General features: G+C 34.6%; 2 protein-coding genes across 3 annotated transcripts; both read left to right on the top strand.

Annotated features, from left to right (window-relative positions):
- The first annotated feature begins 4,678 nt into the window (after positions 1-4,678).
- Positions 4,679-8,322, top strand: LOC130745795 (uncharacterized). Of its 2 annotated transcripts, none has more exons than XM_057598181.1 (5): positions 4,679-5,033; positions 5,452-5,590; positions 6,253-6,473; positions 7,144-7,317; positions 8,006-8,322. In XM_057598181.1, the coding sequence occupies exons 1-5, from the start codon at positions 4,866-4,868 to the stop codon at positions 8,090-8,092; spliced, it is 789 nt and encodes a 262-aa protein (XP_057454164.1). In that variant the 5' UTR covers positions 4,679-4,865; the 3' UTR covers positions 8,093-8,322. The 2 variants fall into 2 exon arrangements, with proteins under 2 accessions (XP_057454164.1, XP_057454163.1); XM_057598180.1 differs by having other exon boundaries at positions 6,241-6,473.
- Positions 8,323-9,947: 1,625 nt separating this feature from the next.
- Positions 9,948-14,864, top strand: LOC130745794 (signal recognition particle subunit SRP54 2). Its single transcript, XM_057598179.1, has 9 exons — positions 9,948-10,309; positions 11,308-11,407; positions 11,612-11,765; positions 12,850-13,000; positions 13,081-13,229; positions 13,352-13,452; positions 13,578-13,735; positions 13,880-13,994; positions 14,105-14,864. Exons 1-9 carry the CDS (start codon positions 10,079-10,081, stop codon positions 14,446-14,448), a joined length of 1,503 nt encoding a protein of 500 aa, XP_057454162.1. The 5' UTR covers positions 9,948-10,078; the 3' UTR covers positions 14,449-14,864.
- Positions 14,865-18,501: the final 3,637 nt, after the last annotated feature.

Here is an 18,501-nt window from a genome sequence, read left to right as displayed (position 1 = left end):
CTTGTTGATTAATAATACTTTCTGAATGATATGTAAGTCTATTTTTTTAATTGAATAGACATTTTTTAAAAGCGTTAGGGGTTGTGTTGATTTATGATTTAGCTTTATGTATTTAGGAACAATTTTGAAAATTAGTTTTAAAATAAAAACGATGTATGAGATATTTTACAATATTAAAGAAATTGTAATTTGAAAACTAAAACAAAAATAGAAAAAATCTCTGATTAGAAAATACGAATTGTTTTTTTAAAACAGTTTCTGACAACAAGTTTTTTTAAAAAAAACTAGTGTTTTTTACCCGCGCGTTGCACGGGGAATATGTCTATTGTATTTGATACATCAATTAATACTTTGATTATTAAAAATATATTAAATAACGAATGAAATATAAGAGTCAGAATTGATGAGTAAAGTGGACATAAGGACTTCTCTTCTAAGCCCGATTGAGACCAACGAGAACTCGTTTCACATTCTCCGTAAATATGAAGACGATAACACAAATCATAGATATAAGAAATTACCAACATATTAATCTTTAAAAAAAATGAATGTGATAGTAGCACAAATCAGGATTGTGTAAGATAAATCATAAAGTATAACATTATTGTGTTTATTCCAACTAAGTAGGGATGAAAATGGGTAGGTACTATAGTACCATCCCCATACCCGCGTTTTTAAAAATTACATATACTCGTCCCTATACTCACGTGGGTAGCAACTCGAAGCTCTCCACCTTTAGACAATTCAATGTCATTACAGGAAGCTATCAATCTTTGCCAAAATCTAAATCTTGGGATGACAATGGGTCTCGAAATCAAAGGGTACCCGCAAAAATTACTCACTATGGATAGGGTAAAAACCGCTAAAAGAGTATGAGGTTGGGTATAGGTAATTACCAGCAAAAAATAGTGGGTATGGGCACTATAGTACTCAACCGGCTCATACCCGCACACATATGTTATTATCATTATTATTATTATTTGGGAATATATTAACAAATTAACTTAAGCTATAGCTTTCAAACTCACTCTTTTTAAAAAAAGTTAGGGATATATTAATTAATACTCAAAAAATAAATAAAAAAATTTATTAAGATAAAATCAAGAAATAAATCACCTAAATCCTAATCAAATCTAAAATTTAAAAATGTATTTTTTTTTTACTTTAAAAATAAATTAAGATAAAATCAAGAAATAAACAACCTAAATCCTAATCAAATCTTTAATTTTAAAATGTATTTTTTTATGAGAATTAACCTGAGAATGACACGTGTAATATTTTTCCAATAAATGAATAATCTGCACCCCAAAAGATTTTCTTTTCCTCAATCCTTTTGCTTTTGATTAAGAAGAGAAAAGCATGAATCCTTGAAGCATATGACATCTTACAATTAGCTGAAGAACAAAATCAATTCATGAAGAAGATTGAAACAGAAACCCAAAATGAAGTCTTGAAGAACAAAAAACCCTCATTCACCAATTTAAAAGGATTGTGGTGAAAGAATTGTATCTAGTGTATTTGTGAATCTTGGGGTGGAACCCTTGTGAAACAAAAAATCAAAGACGCATATCAGTCAAAAGAAACAAAAAATGGTGTGATGCCCCAATTGTGCACACCCCAACAAATTATCTATATATGTGAGAAAAAAAAAATTCTCTCACCCAAAATAATTGTGGTTACTTCACCAATGAACTTATACTAACAATCAATTTAAATTGAACTTAAGGAAATATATAGAGCAAAGTAAGATAAGTCACCCAATTGGCATACTAAAACATGATTATATGCAAAACTAATGAGTTTGAGGAAAACATGAACCAGCCTTAACAATGGGCTAAACATACTCATGAAGATTAAATATGAGCTCTTCAATTTCATCAATTTGACTGACCTGTGCATCATAAAAAAAAATTAGTAAGTTGTGCATCATTCACATACAGTGCAAAAAGTATGCTTATACACACACAGCTCAAACATGATGAATAAAAAGGAGCAAAATTTGAGAAATGAATATAAATTCAGGCTATCCTAAGTTTTGTGAATTTCTATAAATTATACCAAAATCTCGTTTAGAATGGCTTCACGCGCATGGATTTCTACAAACTATACTAAAATCTGGTTTAAAAAAATACAAAAGCGGAAGGAGAACAATAGAAAAACATTACATAAGAATCAAAACATTACTTCTTCAATAATAATTCGTTAAAGGGTCTATGCAAAAATTTGTAAACTTGAGGATCAAAACACACAAAATATGTGAAATTTAAGAATTCATGATTAAATTACGAACAAAGGATAAACTGAAATGACACAAATCATCAATCACAACATGATAAACTCTACTTCACGTAACATCATCTTACGACATACCTCTGTCCTGATCGCGACATGTGGCAGAGGTAGAAATAGCAGCTATCAAATCTCTGCGTGTCCATGGTAGCTTTGTGGACCCTCAGCACCAAATCAACTCCCTTTTTTTAGAATTAGCATTAAATAAATAATAAGATAAATTAAGATAAAATCAAGAAATAAACAACATAAATCATAATCAAATCTAAACTTTAAAAATGTACTAAATAAAGATAGATAAAAACTACCAAAATCTAGCAAATCACAATAAAAAATCATAAAATCCTGAATTAAATAAAAATATGAAAGTTCAATAAAAATTAATTATTATACTCTATCAATAAATGTAAAATAAAATAAAATATTTCCCGGGCGTAAAATTAAATAAATAATAAGATAAAATTAAGAAATAAACAACCTAAATCCTAATCAAATCTAATATTTAAAATGGTACTAAATAAAGATAGATAAAAACTACAAAATCTAGCAAATCATAATAAAAACTCATAAAATCCTGAATTAATTAAAAATCCGAAAATTCAAGAAAAATTAATTAATATACTCTAAAAATAAATCTAAAATAAAAGAAAATATTTCCTGGAATTAAAAGTAAATAAATAATAAGATAAATTAAAATAAAATTAAGAAATAAACAACCTAAATCCCAATCAAATATAATATTAAAAATGTACTAAATAAAATAGATAAAAACTAACAAAATCTAGCAAAATACAATAAAACTCATAAAATCCCGAATTAATAAAAAAAATCGAAAATTTAATAAAAATTAATTAATATATTCTAAAAATAAATTAAAAGACCAAATCTTATCTTTTAAAATGATATGAATCAATTATTTTAGAATATATAAAATTAAAACATATATCAATTGAAAATTATATCTTCTAAAATAATATCAATTAATTAGTTTAGAATATATAAAATTAAAACATATATTAATTGAAAATTATACCCTCTAACAAATTGACATGTGGAATAATTTTTATGAGAATTAATCTGGTGCTGACACGTCACTAAGAATTAATCTGGTGCTGACACGTCACTATGAAAATTCTTCTTTTCTAATATATATTGATTGATTGATTGATTTCAGTCTTTAAAAACTGCAACAAACAAAACCTTAGCTTTTTTATTTATTAAGGAAAATGCTATAATACACGAAAATTTGTTCGTGCTAGGGCCACGAATTGATTTTGATTGGTTAAAATCGAATTTTTATAGCAAATCCTGTTTATTAATTTGGTTTGATTGAGGTCGATTTACATCAGACTACAAGTGATGTAACTAATGCTCACCCCTATCTAAAACTACAACTATCCATATGTTTCTTTTAAACATTATTTTGAAGATTTAGTTTATTTATATTTTTAAAAGTTTAAAGTAACATTAACTATTGTTTGAAGAAATTTTGTTGGGCAATGAGGCTTCGAGTTTGAATTTTGTCCAGCGTAACATTTTGAAGGATATATCAGCTCATGCTTCCATTAGGGGTCATATTTCACAAGTTCAAGTTTGTAGAGGTTGGAGCCCGCCCATGGCTGGTTGGTTAAAGTTGAATACTTATAAAATCTATAACAGAAGCAGCTTGGAGATGGGTGCGAGGGTCTCATTCGTGACCATAACAGAGCTTGTTTTTTGTTTTTCTAGTTTTGAAGGTATGAGATGTGTAGTTGGCTGTTATCTTGGGCCTCTCATTGGCTTGACGTCTAGTTGTTCATAAGCTTGTGTGTGAATTGAGATGTCTCGCAATGACTCTCTCCATCTTCACTCGTGTACAACGTACCTTGCCGAAACTGTAATTATTGTATAGCAAAATTGGGAGGTTATTTCTAGTATGTCGCTAGAGACTTCAACAAATCGGTTGATGCGTTAGATAGAATAGGGCTCAAGAAGAGGGAAGAGTTATGAACTTGGAGCAATCCCTTAGGGAGGGTTCTCCCGTTGTTAGAGAACGACTAGTTTCTTTTTTCCTTTTTCGTTGTTTTTTCTTTTTCAATCTAAAAAAAAACTATTATTTGAAAAATTATTTATTTCCAATGTAATTGATTGCTGTAAAAAAACAATTAAATTATAATATTCTACATAATTAAAGAGTAAATACTCCCAATTTCTTAATAAAAATTACGAATGATTATTCATGAAAATAATTTTCAACATTTTATTTTTGCATAATTTGAATTCTCCATCTCAGATGAGACTGTAACCAACGCGCTGGCAAGCACGTGAAACAGTCACCGTCTGGTCTCCATTTGCTCGCACTGCCCAAAGCACCGTATACACACATATATATAATCCTCCACCTTGATCATTCAACACTTTTTCCTCCGAATTCCACTACAATCTAACCCTCGCGAAAACCCACCCCTTCCTTCTCCGTAAACCCTAACCCTAGCATCTTCTTCAAATTCAATTGCAGTTTGCTGCAAATCAATCGATCGAGGAACGGCGAAGACAGACAGATTCATTGATTGATTGATTGAACGAACGAACGAACCATGTCTGCTGCTGTGTGCGGAGGCAAGAGATCTTTCTTCGAAGAGCTTCCTCCTTCTCCGCCACTCGCTAAGAGGATTCGTTGCTCTTCCTCTACCTCCCCCATTCGATTACCTCCTCATTCTCTCATCGACCAGCTCCGCCATCTCTTTCCTCACATGGATCACCAGGTAGCCATTCAATTTTTGTTTTTGTTAAATTTCAAGTATATCAATATATGTATTTTATTTTCATTTCGTAGTTCGTTTTGATTTGAGAATTATATATTCTCAGTAATTTATTTTTTCCTTTTTTGATTTGGGGTTTCAGCTGATGATAATGATTGATGTGTTGAACTGTTGATTTGAAATGTGACTGATTAATTCCTTTTTACTAATCTTTCAAGATGGGCAATTGCTGGCTTAGAAATCATGTTCCTTTTTTAATTTGTGTGTTTGCTAGTGACTGAATTTTTTATGTTTCCCTTTGATTGGTCTTTATTTGTGATGTTTCCATGTTCTTCGAAAGTTGCAAATGATTGTTAGGTGACTGTTTTGTGTTTTGTTTTACCGGATTTCGCTTACGTGTTGTTGATATTTTACCTTTTAGGTTCTTGAGAGAGCTCTCCAAGAATGTGGCAATGATCTAGATGCTACCATCAAGAGACTGAATGAGCTGTACCTGGGAACTGCTGGTGGGAACTCGGGAACTGCTGAAGAATCGGAAGTTAATGTTAATGTAGATGCAGGTATGGTTGATATCAGCAGTTAAATGTTTAGTAAACTAAGGTTGCAAATTGCTATTGGTTTGGCCTTTTCTGTTTCCATTTTTCATTGAGAATGGTTTCAAACTTTCAATGGAAATTGGAAGAGAAAATATGCTTGGATAATCATTGTCTTTTCACATGTTAGAAAAACAAAGCCGAAAGCTCTCGTTTTCGGATATGATGGAAACAATGGAAGCCGTTCTTTATCCGGCGGCATGTTTTAAATTCTAGTGTCATTTTTTTCCCTCTTTTTTCCATTTCTGTCATCTTCTCTCCAAACTCTCTCTTCGCTCTTTCGGTTTGTGGTGCGATTGCCTCTTCCTCTCTCTTTACCATCAAAAGCTACATCTGCACTCTGCTGTCAATCCACTCTTTTATACTCCCTCTCACCCACCCACCACCCACTCACATATACACTCTTTTTTGCTTTTGCAATTTTTCTGTGTCAGCTTTTCAATTTAGAAGCTAGCAGCAATATTGCAAATTGGATTCATAGATGGGATAAGGGTATGTAGATGTAGGATGATAAGAAGGTAAATAATTGGTGGCCTGATATGGCACTCTATCCTTGGCAGTTGGCACTACATAAGTTTTGATCATGAAACCAACTGAGAATTTGACATGTTTTGAAGAAACTGTGCTAGGTAAATTGGAAGATGATCAGAATGTTTCTGCTTCTGAGAACCCGCCTGCTTCGGACAACCTTCCTGGAAATGGAGCAGAATGGATTGATTTTTTTGTTAGAGAAATGATGATTGCTACTAGCATTGATGATGCAAGAGCCCGCGCAGCTAGAATGCTGGAGGTTCTAGAGAAATCAATCAGTGCACGGGCAAGGGCTGAGGCAGCTGATGTTCTTCAGAAGGTATTTCTCCTTGAAAGTTTTAAGATTCGTGCTGTCAACCAAACTCTGATGTTTTGCATGTCATGAAGTGAAGGCCCTCTGTTAGGAGAAACACATGGCCGATGACTATTGGACTAGTAGCAGTTGGAATGTTAGATGATTTGGGTGTTTTCAGACTGTATTGTTGAGTGAAATGTACTGTTAATTTGAGCTGAGGATTGTTCATCCTACATTTCTGATTTTACCAGTTTTATGTTACTTCTTTGGTTTCACTTGCTTATATGTCGAGAATAAAATAATAGTGGGGGGAGAGGGCAGAACACCCTTTTTCTTAGACAATCTAATCTCTGGATCTTCTTTGAATGATATGTCTGATATTCTATTTCTACTTTTTACTCAAGTAAAAAAGGTAGTGTTATTTTCCAAAATGAATAGTAGTCAGAATTCAGAAGTGTAATGCCTAGGCTGCATTTTTGCTGATATCTTTACTAGGATGGTTTCTTATTATCTATATGAGTTTCAGGTTTTAGGGGTTCCTGGACTACGGTCCTTGATTTTCGTGATGCATAGTTGACACACCCATGCTCATATATGCTGATATTCTGTCTTAGAGCGTAATTATTTTGGCATAAATACCTTGTTTCCCAGAGTTGAGATTGTAACTTAATTTTCGTGTGATCTCATTTTTCAGGAAAATTTGATGCTAAAGGAACAAATTGAAGTGTTGATCAAGGATAAAAATTCCTTTAAAAATGCTTTTAAATACCAGCGCGAACGGTATTCTGATTATGAGGAAAAGGTCCAAGAGCTGCAGCATTTGAAGCCGTTAGTGTCTCAATACCAGGAGCAGATAAGAACTCTTGAGGTTTGAGTCAATTTTATCCCTTTCATGTTCACTATAAAGTAGTTCACAGTTGGGGTAAAAAATTTATAATTTTCGTAATTTGATGTTCAATTTTTTAAGAAATTGGAAACTCAACTATAATCTACTTAAAACTTAAAATCCTCTCCCTTCGTAAATTGAAATAGAAGTGAAGGAAGTGACGTGACTACATAAATTGTCGAAATGACTTAACGATGATAACCGTGAAGATTTATGATCCATGCCCGAACCTGAAGCACATTTTTGTTAGGATACTGATTGCTGGAAATGCATCATTTACCTTGCACTTCCGGGCATTTTCTCTCTTCAGGGTTGAGAGTTTACCTTATAATCTGCTTCATATAGGTTTACAAGTGAGTGTTGGAAGGTTCCCTTCTCTGGTCTTCTCTCGACCTCCTTCCTTTTGCAGTACCCCAACCCTAACTTGGGTGAAAAGGGAGTGAGGTCAATGGTCAATTATTGCATCTAAAAATAAGAAATCAAGTTATTGCATCTTAAAAAAATTTAATTCACCTATGGTAATTTGTCCATCGTTAGGTTCAGACATCCAGATTAGTTGGCAAGTGGTGGCTGGAAAAATCTGAACTCATGAATTCCAAGTTAAAGCTTTTGCACATTATAAATTGTTTTTATACATGCTAATGGAATCTGTATGTGGGTTTTTTGACAGGTGAATAACTATGCTTTGACAATGTATTTGAAGCAGGCGCAACAGAGCAGCCCTTTTCCTGGGCATTTCCCACCTGATGTCTTCTAATGGAATAATATGTTGAATATCATAATAATGGCGGCATATATCAGCATTTGGTTGTTTAATTATGTTGTGTTTTTACTCCCAAAAATGTCAAGCGATGTTATAGTTTTCGTATCTTTTCATGGTCAAGGCATGGTTTGTTTCTCTAGTTCACGGGGTGATTTTATCCCATCAACCCAGTATAGAATACGATAATTCATAATCATCTCCCCAATTTGCGTTTCCTTTCTGCATTTATCAGTTCTTGTTATCACTTGTGTACTGAGAATGTTAACGATCAGTATGGAACCACTCATAGTTGGATGGTTTTGATTAGTTCGCATATTAAAATTTACCATGATATAAAAAAGTGGCGAGGGGTGGGATTTTTAAAGGTATTATCTTGTTTAGTTTAGATTTTTGAAGGGGAGAGGGGGTAATTAAATCCCCCAAGTTCAGTTTAGTACTTTATTTTCAACATTCTCACGTTGATGGCCGTAGCCCGTAGGCCTTTTCAAACGGTCTGACTTATTTTACACCCTCATCCCTCTCGTGTTTGATCTTTTGGCCACACAAAGTGGGTTTCTAGTCAGATAGTCTCCACTTCAGCTTCATAAAGGCAATCTTTGATAACGAAAATGTTTTAACTTTATAAATGTTATTGATTTTTAAACACATTTATCTCTTTTATTTACAGATATTTACATTTGAAATAGATATACTTTTTTTTTGTTACAACAGAAAATTAAAGACAACGAAACTAAACTAAAGCTAACAGATCCCTCAGAAGAAGGTTCTCTAACTCCAAAGGAGGCTCCTCTATCAAGCTAAAGGGCGTAGAAGGTGTAGTGGCACCTTTCATGGCTAACCAGTCCGCTGATGCATTTCTCTGCTTATGTGCACAAGCGAAATATTCCAGTCTTTGTAAATGAGCTCTTTGATATCAGCAAGGATTGGGAGAAATCAACGACTCTCCTCATCCTTCAAAGAGCGCAGCAAGTCTCGATCGTCCACATTGCATATTGCATCACGGAAGTCGCGATCTCACACCATGATCAAACCCTGTTTCAATGCGCTAGCTTCCGACAACAACACATTGCCCCCTTCGTAAAAAGCATGAAAGCCAAATACCCACTTCCCGCGAGCATCACGAACAAGCCTGCCAGCACCCATACAATAGTCCTGAAATAGATATACTAACATTAGAGGGTATTAATATTTGAGCATAATGAACATTTAAAAAAGATGATGGAAAAAAAATTAATGAGAAGATTACTTGAATAACACAATATCTCTACAATGCATGTTTATTTTGATGAAAATGTATACAAAAGTTGAAACTTGAAATTAATTTCATTTTTATTTTGGTTATCAAAAAGGTATTCCACGATCAGTCGTCATGATTCAAATCCTACGGTCTGAAGATCACATTAAGTTAGTAGATGTTCCTTAACAACTCATTCTCAATATCCGCCTAAGAATCAAACTTTACACTAGATATTTAAGGAGTTCAGTTAGCAATCAACTGTGCAGACCTGTTGGTGAAAGTAATGTCATTCATAAAAATTATTATGAAGTAATAAAAATCATGTAAATGGAAGATTTAATTTTTCATTGGAAACTTTATGTAATAAAATTAAAAATCATTTTTTTAAAAAAACATTAAAAGTCGTTTTATTTAGCTGAATAGTTAATATTTTGTATTAATATATATTTAATTTTATTTAATAAAAAAATTAATTTTTAATTTTATTACATGTTTTTATTTTTTGTATCAACAATTTTAAATTTAATTACTGAAGATTAAACGGTGATGTTGCATTATCTGAATTAAGATTAGGAAACAACTTTTGTATTATTTAACAATAAATACTCAAAATTGAGACTGAGCACCCAACACAGAAAACCAAAATCCCAAATCCACATACGAAGCGTGTTCGAACGAGCGATTCTTCAACCTGCAAACCCTAATTCGACAAATTCGATCGCCGGAAAAGGTAATCGGAGAAGATGGTTCTTCAACAGTTAGGCGGGAGCATTTCCCGTGCTCTTCAGCAGATGAGCAATGCCACAATCATCGATGAGAAGGTTCTCAACGAATGCCTCAACGAGATCACTCGCGCTCTTCTTCAATCCGATGTGCAATTCAAGCTCGTCCGCGATATGCAGACCAATATCAAGAAGATTGTCAATCTGGAGGATCTCGCTGCGGGACACAACAAGCGCAGGATCATCCAGCAAGTAAACCCCCTGTCCGCTTTCTGTTTCCCTAATTCTAGTTTTTGATAATGTGTCTTAGAATTGATGTGGGGTGTTGTGTTGTGTTTGTATGCGTTAGAGGGTTATTGGGTTCGAATCAAAATTTTGCCTTGTTTAGATGGAAATGGTATCATCGATCCATGCTCTGTGGTGGGTTGAATTGTTGATTTAATCGAAAGTTAGAGTTATAATTATACTAGTGTCCCATTTACCTCAATTTTGCTCATGAATGCTAAAAAGCTTGCTTTACTGAAGAGAATTCAATTCAACCTTAGAATTTGGAATAATGGCATTCTAGGTCTAAATGTTCTTAGAAGTTTTTTAGTGTCTAATTAGGTTTAATGCGCAACTGGGCCGAGGTCATTTGTTTCTGACAGCCAAGGTTGTCAAACTCTCGACTTGACTCTTAGAATCTTACGATTCTACGTTTCTAGGTCCCAGAACGAGTCAACTCTTAAGTAAACTCTAAAATTCCAAGAATCGAGCAAACTCTTGCTGACTCGGTAAACTCGCATAGACTCGCGATTCTACACCGAGTCTACGAGTCACGGAGAAAACAAGTTTTTCCCTAAATCCCCAAATTAAATGGGGTAATTTTGGGTTTTAACGAAAAACTTTCAACTAAGATTGAGAAAAAGTTAGGGTTTCTCATTTCTATCCAACATTATCATTCACCTTCGAAGAGTTTATTATGAATTATGCATTCTTGGTACTTTGATTGTTTATGTATTTTATTGAACTTTGCTTTGTTATGAAGTTGAATGTTGAATTTATTTGGTTAATGTCTCCTTGGTGGTTTTGGTATGTATTCTTTATACACTATGATAGGTTTTATTAAGGTTTTTATTTTGGTATACGAGTTAACTCGACAAAACGAGTTTACCTCCCCAAAACGAGTCTGCGTAAACTCTCGAGTCTGACAGCTGTTGTGATTTTTGATTATCTTCTCTGTAATGTTTTATGGACTCCTTTGATTCTAGGCTGTGTTCAATGAACTCTGCAAAATCCTGGATCCTGGAAAGCCGGCTTTTACTCTCAAAAAAGGAAAACCAAGTGTTGTCATGTTTGTTGGTTTACAAGGTTCGTTGCCTATTAAATATGTTTTCTTTCGTTTGTTCATATAATGCATTTACGTTCAATTTGACACAATTTTATGCACAATTTATTTACTGTTCTACGCGATTTGCGGCTTTTGTTAACTTTTACTGGCTGTCCATGTCTTTTCAAAGATAAAGTGCATTTATACTTATTAATGGATGCTTATATATTTTTTAATGAATTCAGGATCTGGAAAAACCACAACTTGTACGAAATATGCATATTATCATCAAAAGAAAGGCTGGAAGCCAGCTCTAGTATGTGCAGATACATTTAGAGCTGGTGCATTTGATCAGTTGAAGCAAAATGCCACCAAAGCTAAGATCCCTTTCTATGGAAGGTACTGTTTGACATTTGTTTAGGCTAATATTCTATGTAAACTCAGAATCTGTGTCCAGTACTTTTACCTAATTCATGACTCATTAGAAGTGTAATGATGGAGGTAATTGAATTAAACTGTAGATTTATGTTCTATAGCTAGACATGTTACATGCATAGCTTTTGAGAATAAAGTCGCGGTTGTAGATGTTGAAGAAGCACAATCACAGTTATATTTCTATTTGGCTTGTATCTTGGCTGGTCATATTTTTTATGTAGATTTTGAAACCAAGCGATAATTAATGCACTAGTAGAACTGGCCGATTCTTTTTGGGGACTCAATCTGAACATTTGCTTAAAGAAGAAAGGTGTCTACTTTTTAGATATTGGATTTGCTTCATAGTCTGAAGTTTATTGTCTTAGATTTTAGTAACTCCATTTTTAGGTAAAACTTGGGGCCTTCTAGTAAGTAATACCCCCTGCCCCTCCCCAAGTTTTTTCGGGAGTATCTGGCTTCAAGTAAGCATGGAGTTAGGGCAAGGGGGAGATTGGCTATGTTTAATCACCTTTATCAATTGCTGAATCTGAGGCCCATATCTCATACACTCTTTTATCTCACTATCACATTCCATTGTTCAGGTTCCAATGTCCACAAAGGGCTTACCCTTTTTCTTAAGTTTTCATTTATGTTCTTTTTTACAAGAGAGTGATCAGAAGTCTAAGGAAAAGGACATAAGAAAAATGGAAATCGGAAGCCACTCGAAACATTGTCGACTGGAGACTTACAATCTTTCTCATAGACACGCTATGTTATTTTTCCATTGGAAGATATTGCATTGTCGAAAAACAAAATAAACCAATAATTAAAGACCTTTATTCTTTCTTTCTTCCTCCCTAGGATCGATTTGGAATTTATGCTTTATGTTACAATTTAATTTTTTAATTCATTTATTGTTTGTTTTATGGGTTGGAGGCATCCCTACTCTATCATTTATGTTGTCCATACCAGTGAACTACTCCTCTTCTATTATACAAATTGTTTTTCATTGCCTACAACCTTAATGCTTAAGTAATATTTTTGGTTGCTTTGCCCCATTACTTTGCAGCTATATGGAATCAGATCCTGTGAAAATTGCTGAGGAAGGTGTTGAAAGATTCAAGAAAGAAAACTGTGATCTTATAATTGTTGACACCAGTGGGAGGCACAAACAAGAAGCTGCTCTTTTTGAAGAAATGCGCCAAGTTTCAGAAGCAACGGTATTTTCTCTGGATACTGTATGCATCAATGCCTGTTTTCAAAAGCCAAATCTCTGATGTCATTTTTTTGCCTTGTTCAGAAACCAGATCTTGTTATATTTGTTATGGACAGCAGTATCGGTCAGGCTGCTTTTGATCAGGCTCAAGCATTTAAACAGAGTGTTGCAGTGGGAGCTGTCATCATCACTAAAATGGATGGCCATGCAAAGGGTGGTGGTGCTCTTAGCGCGTAAGTTTGAGTTGATATGATTTAATATCAACTTGTGAAAATATGATGTGTGTGTGTTATGATTTGAATATGTAGGCTTATTATTATTTGAGAATCTATTCTTAACTATATTGTGTGTTCAGTGTTGCAGCAACTAAGAGTCCTGTCATATTCATTGGAACTGGAGAACATATGGATGAATTTGAAGTTTTTGATGTTAAACCGTTTGTTAGTCGTCTATTAGGTTTGTACTTTTCGTTTTTGTCTTCGACTTGAATTTTATGTTATGCCTCACTTTTTCAAGTATATATGATATTGAAGTTCCCTCAAATACTAATCTTTAGTCATGTCAAATGACTTTTGAACTAGGCATGGGAGATTTGTCTGGGTTCATGGACAAAATTCAGGAAGTTGTTCCTATGGATCAACAGCCTGAACTGCTTCAAAAGCTGTCAGAAGGAAACTTTACCTTAAGGATTATGTATGAGCAGTTTCAAAACATACTTAAAATGGGTCCTATCGGTCAGGTTGTGCCCCTATTTATGTTCAATTGAATTGATTGTACTCATTAATTTGCATTTGATGCACTTAACAGGCAGTAATATTTGCATGGTCGTGTAACGATGGGCTCTTTTTTTTTCCCCTGATTAATTTTTTGTTGATTTATATAGGTATTTTCTATGCTACCAGGATTTAGTTCTGAATTAATGCCAAAAGGCCGTGAGAAGGAAAGTCAAGCCAAAATTAAGCGTTACATGACAATGATGGACTCAATGACAAACGAAGGCAAGCATTAGATTTTTCTTTTTTTAATTTGATCTTTATGTACTCTAAATTCATTGTTCTCATTGTAATAGCACACCTTCACATGCTCAACTAATTGCTAATATTTTCAGAGTTGGATAGCTCAAACCCAAAAATGATGAATGAGTCAAGAATGATGCGAGTAGCTCGAGGTTCTGGTCGTCAGGTTAGGGAAGTAATGGAAATGATGGAAGAGTACAAACGTCTTGCAAAGATATGGAGCAAAATGAAAGGACTTAAAATACCAAAGAAGGGCGATATGAGTGCCTTATCCCGAAATATGAATGCCCAGCACATGAGCAAAGTCCTTCCTCCACAAATGCTAAAGCAAATAGGAGGCATGGGTGGATTGCAAAGCTTGATGAAACAGATGGGATCTGGTAAGGACATGATGGGAGGCATGGGTGGAATGTTTGGCGGTGGTGGTGATAAGTAGACTTATTTTAGCATATGAGCTGATGGTTGTTTTCTGCCACTGCTATATATACTCTGGTTTTCCATGAGCTAGCTTTGGCATTGCACAAACTATTCAGTTCGCATTGATTCGGATGTGCTGTCAACCAATTTATGAAATCTCAAGAGCTGTAATGGAATAGTTCATTTCAATTTTAACTTGGCAGTCTTTTTTTCTGTAAAACTAAAATCCTTTTTCCCCCTTTGCCTGTATATTTACTAGTCTTCGGATTTTAGTCAAAGTGCTAAATCAGAATTTTTCTTATCAGTGTAACGTTAAAGATAATAAAATTCTATATGGCTCCTCTCCCCATTATATTGAAAAATGAGGACTGAGGAGGTTCATTCTGATAGTAGGTTCTCTCAATATTATATCCGTGTGACCGTGTGTATCTTCAATTTGTTTCGTTTTTCATTATGGCCCCTTTGGGCTTTTGTTAGGGACCAAATCCTTGGTCCATATTGCGTGGCTCACTTTGAGTAATCACATTTAAAGTGATAAGGGACATGGTAGTCACATTGCGTGGCTCACTTTGATATTCGATTGTTGACCAAAAAAAAAAAAAAAGGACATGGTAGTCCTATGGCAGATTTACATGGTAGAAATCCTCCAGGTTGCCTACAAGACCTAAAGTGTGGCGGAAATGGCATAGCCAATTGGCAGGCCATGCATAGGCATTCATTAAAACAAGTGCAGTACTTTTTTAATAATTCATGTACATGTTTATATTAATTTTTTTCGGTACATCGGAAACATAAATGACATCCGTTAGGAATCGATCCCTGGACCTCATCTACCCAACCCATATGTCACCTGCTCTTACCACTTGAGCTATCCTACGAAGAAACATGTTTATATTATAATATAAAAGTTATAATATATTAAAGACTTAAATACTCTGGAGGTCCTGGAATTGTATGGCGTACGAAAATAAGTCCCTGAATTTTTTTTTTCCCGATTCCGGATCTCTGGAATTTTTTTTAATCGAAATCTGTCCCTGCGCGTGTTTCATGCTTATGTGGCTCAATTTTTACATAGTCATTAATTCCACGTGTATTTTTTCTTTTTCTTTTATTCCATAGTCATCAAATTCATCCCCTATGTGGCTCAATTTTATATTTTAATTGAAAATTTTTATTTTTATTAAAGAACAAACCAAAAAATAATAGAAAAAATAGGGTGAAGTTTAAACCGAGAAAATCAAAACATCTTCATCTGCTCCATCCCATTGTCTTCAAAAAAAAATCCCAGAAAATAGTGAGATCAAGGTCAAGGCAATGAAAAACAAAGCCCAAAACAAAACTCTATTCAGAAATCAAATCTCAATCTCACTAAATTTAATCACCTAATTAAACCCAATCTGAATATACTTACAATGAGAATCTTGACGTTATAACTTTCAACACCTTTCCGCTTTCTCTTCAATCTTCCCTAGATTTGGGTTTATGCTCATCGCTCCCCTTTTCAACACCACCCTCAGGAAACAACAATAGAAATGGCGGAAGAAAACAAGATAGAGAAAACGCGAGGAAGAGGAAGAGATCGATGAAGGGAACGTGTAGCACTGTCGTTCTCAGCCATCGAGCTTCCATCTCTGCTCCGATCTGCTTCCATCTGCTCCGATATGCACGATGGTGGTGTGAGAAGGGAGTGGCGGTGGTGTGAGTGGTAGAAGTTTTTTCGCATGATTCTGGAAGCCAAATCCTATATAGATAGGCCAAATATGATTTCATACCTGGACTGGGCGATGAACAATAAACCATTGAAGATAGTCATGGCGGGAAGTGCGACACAACGAGCTTCATTGCCCTCCCTTAGATGATGGGTCCACCAGCCAGCTGGAAGATTCTTTTGGATTTGTCTTATATGTACAGGGATTTGGGCCCTGATTGTCAGGCCCAAATATAGGAAAAATCCATATCATGACCACCCCCTCTATAAAAGGAGAGGTCATCCACTTGTACGAAACTAACTTTTCAGCATTAATGAGAATATTCAGTTTTGCTATTTTAGTGCTCTGCTAGGGTTTACTTTTTGTCTTTCTCTTACGTAAGCTTGCCCTAGTACAGAACAATACCCTTTGTCAGCAATTTGGCTAAATCCTGTACAGATAAGGGAATCGATCGATGGTACTGTTTGGGGGATTTGAGGAAGACGATGGTGAAGGTTGGTGCGGTTTTGGTCAGGGAGGAGGAGAGTGATGAATTCAATGGTGAAGGAGAAGGATTTGGTGGTGGAGAGAGAGAGAGAGAGAGAAGTGGTGGGTGCTGGAGAAGGTTCGGTGGAGTAAGGGTGAAGACGATAGTTGAGATTTGATTCCCTTATCAGTACATGTTTAGGTTTAGGTTTGTTCTGATTTGATTTATTAGGGATTAGGTATTAGGGATTATTAGATTTAGGGATTAATTTTAAACTTAAAAATGTTTAATTTTCTTTTATTAATCCATGTGTAATGAAAGAAAATTATAAAAGTCACGTGGAATCAATGACTGTGCAAAAATTCCAGGGATCCGGAATCGGAAAAAAAAAATTCAGGGACTTTTTTTCGTACACCATACAATTTCAAGGACCTCCAGAGCATTTAAGCCTATATTAAAACCTTTTTTTATAATAGGAATTGTTACTCACTTATAAATCGAAAGCACTACTACATGTTGCTATTATGGGCAAAATAAAACAACAAATTGATTCATTGAGTTCGTTGTCGTAACAAGAAGTATTTCCCAAAAATTAAATGATGATAGTTAAATGTGAAATTGTAATTACTTAATTTTTTTTATGTAAAAAACTTAAAGACGAATGTGAGATTTTATGAATAAGAAATTGTTTACTTCTGAACATACACAATTTTACACTTTATTTGTTATAGGCTTAATTGCACATTTGCTCCCCTATCTTTCACCATTGTGCAATTTTCCTCCCTCATGTTTAAAACGAGCGAATTTACTCCCTCATGTATGAATTTGTGAAAATTGGCCCCTTCCGTTAAGTTGTCATCCAAAATTAAACGAAATTGCTTATGTGGCACTGCTATTTACACCACCTTAACCTTTCTTCTGCACCACTTTACTATTTATACCGCCTAGACACATAAGTAAATAAAAAAGAAAATAAATAAAACAATTTAATTCAACAACCAACTTAAAATTAAAGCACAGTGCTGCTGCTACTCAAGCTCCACGTTTTTTTGCACAACAGTTTCATAACATCAAAACTTCCCGTAAGTAACTTGAAAAGAAGTGATTTTTCAAGCCAAGTGCAAAAATCAGTACTTAATTACCCATTTTATCAACTCCACCGGTTTGTGTGACTTCCGGATTTGAAATGACTCTTCCATTTTCCGAATCTGAATATATACCACAACTGAATTCACATAAAAACCCAAATAAAGAAACATTGAAAGATTGAATTTTTTTAATATGCACCCAGGAACAAGATCACCGTCTTCATAATCAACATCGTCCTTGCCGTCTTCCTCTGCTAGTCCTCGCCGTCCTCCTCCGCCAGTCTCATCAACCTCGTTCGAATGTTAGTGGGTCTGACCCAGAACCCCAGATTTTCCTCCTTCATCCATCGCGAATAGCCATTGGATCTAAGCTCAGAGATCGCTTCCAACCCAGATCGATACCCAAAACTCAAAGGAAGGTTGATTTTGGGTTGTGACTGATGATTTTGAGGTGCGGAGGAGGAGAAGAATTCTGGATTTAAGAAAGCTTTGATTTTTTTCTTTCTGTTTGGCCAAGTCTTGTGGCTCTGATGAAGAGGGGAGAGGACGGTGATGGTGGGTCTGATGACTTTGATCAAGATTTTGTGTTTATGTTTTCATTTTTCTGGAATTTGAAGAAGGGGATGAAGATGATGGAGATGAACATAGTTTCAGATTCGGATTTGGATCTGTGAATTTGGGACTTGTTGAGACGTCAGGTACAGAAGATGAAGGGATTTTGTATAAGGAACAAAGGGCTTTGGATTCAATCTGAGATTATTTATTTAGGTTTGGAAATTTTTCTGGGTTTGAACATAGAAGAAGATGAA

The sequence above is a fragment of the Lotus japonicus genome, chromosome 3, assembly GCF_012489685.1.
Source record: "Lotus japonicus ecotype B-129 chromosome 3, LjGifu_v1.2".
Classification (NCBI taxonomy): Eukaryota; Viridiplantae; Streptophyta; class Magnoliopsida; order Fabales; family Fabaceae; genus Lotus; species Lotus japonicus.
This window is presented reverse-complemented; position numbering and strand designations above follow the sequence as displayed.